A 7,149-nucleotide genomic window follows, 5' to 3' on the forward strand; every position below is an offset into this window, starting at 1 on the left:
GATCTTGTCCAAGGGAGGCTTGCTGGGCATTCAGCTCGCCTCAGTTGGCCGGACTGTGTTTGAAATGTCCGACCACTTTACGGCACTTGGCCAGTGCACCATCAAAACCACCTTCCCGAATGACATTACAATAGCTCTCTGTACACCATGTGCAACACAGGGCACATGCTCGAATGGCAGTATCTGCGACGTCGAGAAACTGCCTGGCACACGCTTCGGCAAAGTGACGCTCCTCTGTTTTCATCACACCTAACGGACAGACAGATCAGAATAAGTTCACTAGTAGTAGTAGTAAACAACTAGCAATCATCAAGAAGCAAACATAATGTTGTGGTGATAATTCATGGTGTTGTGGTAATTAATAAGTAATTAAAATAAATAATGTAATTTAAAATTCAGTGTTGGGCAGTAGCTTCACTACTTGTAGCTAAGCGAGTAACTAACTACAATTCTCAGTAGCTTGGTGGTAGCTTCACTATTTCTTGACTCTGAAGTAACTTTTCAGTCTTTTCACTTCTGGGTGTTATAATTGATTTACCTCGGGTGTACTGTGGGCAAGACGGTTTTATTAGCAGGCTAGCATTGCCCATTGACTTGCGCTAGCCTAGCACGAGCGAACTCTGCAACTAGAAGGACTGAATGAAATGTGTTGAAAAATGTCTCCAATGGTAAAGAACAACAAGGCTAACTTGGGAATCAGGCCCTATGTCCAAAATTCCGAATTACCCCCTTAACTTCTTGAAGTAGCTTGGCCACTATTTCTGGGGTATTTTTGTGGCTAAACACAGCGCAGCCATTTGTAGTATAGAGAATATCCCTGCAACATACTTGAACTTGTAGGCCTATCTTTGGAATTTTGAGACTTATTAATCACAGATTCAATCCAAATTTGCAAGAAAAAGTGCAGACAGTACAATGGTAATTACATAAATTATGGATTTATTAATTCACCCATAAACAGCAGTTTACCCATGTTCCTTCTCTGCGATCACGTTTTCTCAAATGAGGCCATGAAACCCTCTCGGTTACAGGAACATTTATTTAAAAAGCATCCGGACAAGGCATCCTAAGATCCGGCGTACTTCAAGTCTCTGAGGGATCGGCATTCAAGGCGTCCCACAGTCAACACCCTGTTCGCCCGGAACATCACCAAAGTGAAAGCGGGTTGTTGGCCTCTTATAACATAGCTTTATTAATTGCTAAGTCTGGCCTACCGTTCACTGTAGGTGAGTCTCTGGTAACTCCACCAATAAAAGAGACTATCTCCCCAGTCATGGAACGGGACGCTGCGCCAGTCATCAAGGCCATACCGCCCAGCAATGATACTGTGGCCCGACGCATACGGGAGATGTCGCTTAACTTACTGTACTGACATTCAGGTGTTGGATGAACTGACTGATGGCCATCTGCTGGTTTACTGGGACCACTTGATGGCAGTCAAGGCCGATATGGAGGTCCGTTTCAGAGATCTGGACCAGTTAGCCGTCCCCAATTGGGTGATGGAGCCGCTCCAACACGATGCCGCCACTAGTGAGGAGGCTACGACGCCAAGGCAATGGCAACGTTCCGTAACTCGGGTTGGCGAGCTTTGTGGCTCACCCATGGCCAGCGTTTCCCTCAGTTGTGGGAGAGAGTCCACCTTCTGCTCCTCGCTTTCCCCACATCCTATCTTGTGGAGCAGGGCTTCAGCCAAGCTCTGCACATGCAGTCAAAGTACCGCAACCGCCTAGACCTGGTTAGCTCTGGCGCTCTCCGGTTGAAATTGACCTCACAATGTCCAGACGTCAAGGCGCTGGCAGCGGGCCACCAAGCACAGGGCTTTCACTAATTTTGTTTTTGTAGCCCGTTTTCGTCATTCCTCTTGCAGTTGTTCATTTCCAGCTGCTCCATACTCTCCACAAATAGACTGTTGCATTTAGAATACCTTATTAGGACTCACGCACGCGATCTGTTTCATGATTGGTTCATGATAGTTAACTGTTCCCTTGATTATTCAGGTGACGTGCATGTGTTGTTCACGTAATGTGCACATGATTTTTGTTGACACGTCTTGTAGCCTACATTTAATGTTCCTTTTGATTTAAAATAAATTACATTACAACCAATAGTGATGTGGTCGTGTTTTTTTTCTTATCCAACCAGCCTCCCATCTGCTTAATAAAACAGGGAATATTTTTTTGTGTGGGTGGGGGCGCCAGAGGATCAGAGTAAGGTCAGGGGGGCGTTTGCTCAAAAAACGTTGAGAACCACTGCTCTAGCAGGATCGTAAAGCCAACATAAAAGTACAATCAAATTTGAAAAGATAAACCCTACATTCAGTCATTCATACTGTATAGAATCTGATAACCCCTACATTCAGTCATTCATACTGTATAGCTCATAAACCCTACATTAAGGCAGCCTTTTTATGGAAAAAATCATCACAATTATTTTGTTCAATAATTAAATCACGATTATTTTTCAGTTAGAAAACATGATGCAATGTTGAGCATTTCTCTCCAAAAAATACTTTGTTACTGAGAACTTAAACAAAATTGTCAAATAGAAAATGTTGAAATAGAAAATAATTTACAGTTATATGTATCCAGCTGCAATTTCTATAAAACACTTAATGATTAAAATAAATAAACCTATAAATAAATAGTTTGAACTCGATTATATTAGTTTGGTGATTGTTTGATGCTAAAATCGAAATCGCATAAAAATCGATTGCGCTATGAAGGAATTGTAAACCATTCCTTCGGATTCCCTATCCTTGCACACGGATTTACACATCAAGGTATTTTTTCTACCATGTGACCCCAGAAGGGCTCTGTTAAAATTACGTTTTCCTCAAATTTTGCTGTATTCTATGTCGTGACAGCCTATCAACATCAATCCCTGGAGTCCAGTTTAACCTCAAAATGAAAGAGAAAGTGATTGTTGCCGTTTGCGGACTCCTGGAGCTCTATCTACATAATATAATGCATAATATCCTGTCCAAAAGCTGTGGGTAGAATATTCTACACTCGTGCTCGCGAGAGCACACAATTTTGACCGCGCAAATTTCAAAACACTTGAGGATATTGGAGGAGGAGGAGGAGGAGGAGGGGCTCTTTTGTGATTGTCAATCATGGCCGAGATAACCACCATTGCAAGTGGTTTGTTTATGGTTCATAACATCATCCGTAGAAACACACAGCTTTTGGCACTGATATTGTATATTATATTGTACAGATATTATATAGATATAAAGCTCCGGGAGTCCGCAAACGTCAACAATCACTTTCTCCTCCATGTTGCGATTCACTCTGGACTTCAGTTGGCTGTCATGAAAAAGCATCACGCGAAATTTGCGGAAAAGTTAACATTTTCAAACTGAGCAAAGTGTTTTCGCTAGTAGAATCACACGAAATGCGCCTCATTCTACCATTCCACCAGGATGTTCCTGCCGCTTCATTCGAGCCATTCACGCCACAGCTTTTTCAGCTGAAAAATGTGCATCTAAACACACCTTGGAATCGACTTTGTATGTATTCGTGCTGCTCCTTCATCGTGAACGCACCTTTCTGCGAGTAGAATATTTGCTTGGCTTTTGGTATGAACGCACCTTAAATTGTTTTGATGAGGCTATTAATGATGTGGAAAATATCAACGTTCAATCGCCCTCAGACTGCAGCCTATGTAGCATACTCCTTTATAACTATTCTCTTCTCTTCCTCACCTTTCCCGCAGACATGTCTACTAAGGTTGCCGTGGTAACGGGCAGTAACAAGGGGATTGGTCTAGCCATCGTCAAGGCGTTGTGCCAGCAGTTTGAGGGTGTGGTCTACGTCACCGCCAGAGACATGTAGGACCACTGGAAGATAATACTGTACTGCTTGTGATAAAGCATTTGATAATTACCTCTTTATTTGTTTACACCATTTAAAACTTTTCTGCATGTATTTATTTTGAATATTTATAAGTTCGCCAGATAAGGCACAACTACATAATATACTTAGTTACATCTGTGTAATAGTGAGAAACATTGGATCTTCTTATCTTTACACAGTACAGAGAACAAGGCATATTCAGCGATATTGTAGATATGTGCAAAAATCGCAGTGAATCGCATGTTCGGTACTAAAACATCTAATATATATATATACATAAGTGTAGGCCTATGCAATTGGATATAGAAAATGTATTTCCACATTTTGCAAAAAACATGACTTTCAAAAACAAAAGCCATGATCGCAAAGTGGATTTGCATTGACTTTGAAAATTTGACCCAATTTGGTCAACAAAGGGCTGAATATAAATGAATCTCAATAAATCAAAAGTGAGTTAGAGTTAGTTTGAGGCATTTTTCTGTGGTTCTAGTGGACGTGGAAAGGAGACCGTGGAGACCTTGGTGTCGGAAGGACTCAAACCCATGTTCCACCAGCTGGACATCAATGACCTCAGCAGCATCACGGCGGCAGCAGCGTACTTCAAAGACAAGTACGGAGGTGTAGATATTCTGGTCAACAATGCTGGGATAGCATTTAAAGGTACTGCTGGTTAGTTTCTTGTGCAATATTGTGTTATTATTTTCATTGTCTTCAGCAGGGCAATTGTGACAAACCATTTCCTTTGTGATTAATAAAGTACTCTGAATCTTAGTTGAATCAGATTCTGAGTACTAGGGCGTTATAATATAATTAGGAAAATATCCTAATTATATTATGCAAGTAAGGTGTCATTTGAATGTCCATTTGTGTTGTCACTTACGTAACTCTGGAGGTGTAAAGAGAGATCAGAAAAGGGCAAGGGAGCAGATTTAGTCACTAAACAACCCCAAAATCGTCCCCTATTTCTATATTTAGACACTGACAACCCAAAAATCCTCCCCTATATCTGTCTTCCCTGCCTCCCTACATTTCAACACCCTTTGGAAGAGTTGTATTCAGGTGCCTGTGATTGACATTCAAGATGGTCAGAAATAAGCTGGGAGTAGTCTTAAAGTCTTCAATGTCTCTTACAGAGTCAGGCTTATTAAACTCTAAACAGATATTCTCCTGTCTAAATATATTATCATTTTCAATCGTGTTCTTGTTATTCTTGCTTGGAGCAGATACAACACTGTTTGTGTACTTACATGTAACTCTGTTTACATCTTGTTATGTAGGAGCAGACACAACACTGTTTGTGTATTTAACTCTGTTTACATCTTGTGTTATCATAGAAGCAGACACAACACCGTTTGCCGTGCAGGCAGAGGTGACGCTCAAGACCAACTTCTTTGCCACCAGAGACATGCTGACCCACTTCCTCCCACTTGTTAAAACTGGAGGTACAGCTAATAAACCACATGGCGGCATGGGGTGTGATAGAATGCTATTAATAATATATATTATTTTTTTTCATATATGTGTGTGTGTGCAGGTCGTGTGGTGAACATCTCCAGCTTTGTCGGCTCCCGTACCTTGAATCAATGTAGCCCTGCCCTCCAGGAGCGTTTCCGTAGTGAGGACCTATCAGAGGAGGAGCTAGTGGGACTGATGCAGCGATTCGTTGAGGAGACCAAGAAAGATGAGCATAAGAAGGGGGGCTGGCCCAACACTGCGTACGGAGTGTCCAAGACCGGTGTGACTGTAAGACTGATAGGTTTCTCTGCAATCCATGGATATTCCAGCACTGGGTCCTGATTGGGTCCTTATGCGGGCCCCTAAGGGTTTTTGAATTATAGCCTTAACTGCTAACCCTGAAAAAGGGTATAAATTGAAGATACCAAATATGCTAATGTATGTGTGCAGCTCTCTCTCTCTTTCTCTTAAAGGAATAATGCTGAAGAGAGAGAGGACAGAGCGATGGACGAGCAGAGAGTTGAACAGTCTAACATTTACCGTTTTAAAAGCAGTATTACAGACTAACATCTGAAGTCTAATGGCTTCAAAGAAATGGTCCAGTGTATCAATCCACTTTTAGGAATAATCCACCTAACCCTATCACCTACAAAAGTACAAACATACAAAACTCTAGTCAGAAATCAGTCAGATAGTTTCACGCAAAGAGTTGAAACATCGTCAAGTAGACGGTCAGTGAGTTAGACATCCATTCAGTCAGAGTTTAGATCTAACAAATGAGCCTGGCCTCTGGAGACCATCGAGTGGCGAAGTCACGCCCCTTCCGGTAGAGCCCATGGGACCTATGAGATCGAAAATATGAATGGGTTTCAATGGAGAGAAAGTAATCATTTACAATTCACACAAAGAGTTGAAACATCGTCAAGTAGACGGTCAGTGAGTTAGACATCCATTCAGTCAGTTTAGATCTAACAAATGAGCCTGGCCTCTGGAGACCATAGAGTGGCGAAATCTCGCCCTTTCCGGTAGAGCCCATGGGACCTATGAGATCGAAAATATGAATGGGTTTCAGTGGAGAGAAAGTAATTATTTTCTGGTCCCAGTCTTTATATGCCCCGGATTACACATATGTTGTTTGTGGATTTAAATGATAATTTTTCATGCAAAGAAAACTCGAAGTTTGATAATGTTAGGTTTTTTCCATGGGGCGGATGAAAGCATCAAAAGAGTTGAAAACCATTATAAGTTGGGGCATGTGGAGAGTTTCAGTAATGCCGATGGGGAGATTGTTGGTCTTGTCCACGCCAGTCGCAGGGAGCGTGACGGCACACACGAGACATGTAGTCTTTCTCAGTGTTTTTTCTACAGCCATTAACTGAACAATTGCACAATGAACGATCAAACTCTTGACATGAAAATTTTTCATTTAAACCCACAAACAACATATGTGTAATCCGGGGCATATAAAGACTGGGACCAGAAGATAATTACTTTCTCTCCATTAATATTTTTCGATCTCATATTTTTCGATCCCATGGGTTCTAACAGAAGGGGCGTGACTTCGCCACTCTATTTATATCTTTCCTTTGTTCTTTCCTTCTTTTTATCTGTATATTTTTTTTATTTTCTGTATTTTATCTCCAGGCACTCTCTTTTATCCTGGCCCGCAGACTGTCCAGGGAGAGACATGGAGACAAGGTCACTATATTACAACTATATCCATATCTAGTAATTTCTCCATATTAATCCAAAGTTCATAGCATATTCAGTTATGTTCTGTGTTCCACTGCCCAAGTGTGCCTTTATCCTGTTATGCCTTCCATAACACTCGGGTAACATC

The 7,149-nt window shown here is 41.5% G+C and overlaps 1 protein-coding gene across 4 annotated transcripts in view; it reads left to right on the forward strand.

Annotated features, from left to right (window-relative positions):
• Nucleotides 1-7,149, forward strand: part of cbr1 (carbonyl reductase 1) — a 54,637-nt gene that overhangs the window by 47,041 nt on the left and 447 nt on the right. For 3 of the 4 annotated variants that reach the window (XM_030379153.1, XM_030379154.1, XM_030379155.1), the window contains 5 exons: nt 3,715-3,829; nt 4,345-4,514; nt 5,189-5,296; nt 5,389-5,597; nt 6,954-7,007. In XM_030379153.1, the coding sequence (XP_030235013.1) occupies nt 3,717-3,829; nt 4,345-4,514; nt 5,189-5,296; nt 5,389-5,597; nt 6,954-7,007 (654 nt within the window). In that variant the 5' untranslated portion in view covers nt 3,715-3,716. Of the gene's footprint in view, nt 1-3,441; nt 3,509-3,714; nt 3,830-4,344; nt 4,515-5,188; nt 5,297-5,388; nt 5,598-6,953; nt 7,008-7,149 lie in introns of those variants that run through there. The other variant, XM_030379156.1, reaches the window with a different exon arrangement.

This window comes from Gadus morhua, chromosome 15 (genome assembly GCF_902167405.1).
Source record: "Gadus morhua chromosome 15, gadMor3.0, whole genome shotgun sequence".
Lineage (NCBI taxonomy): Eukaryota > Metazoa > Chordata > Actinopteri > Gadiformes > Gadidae > Gadus > Gadus morhua.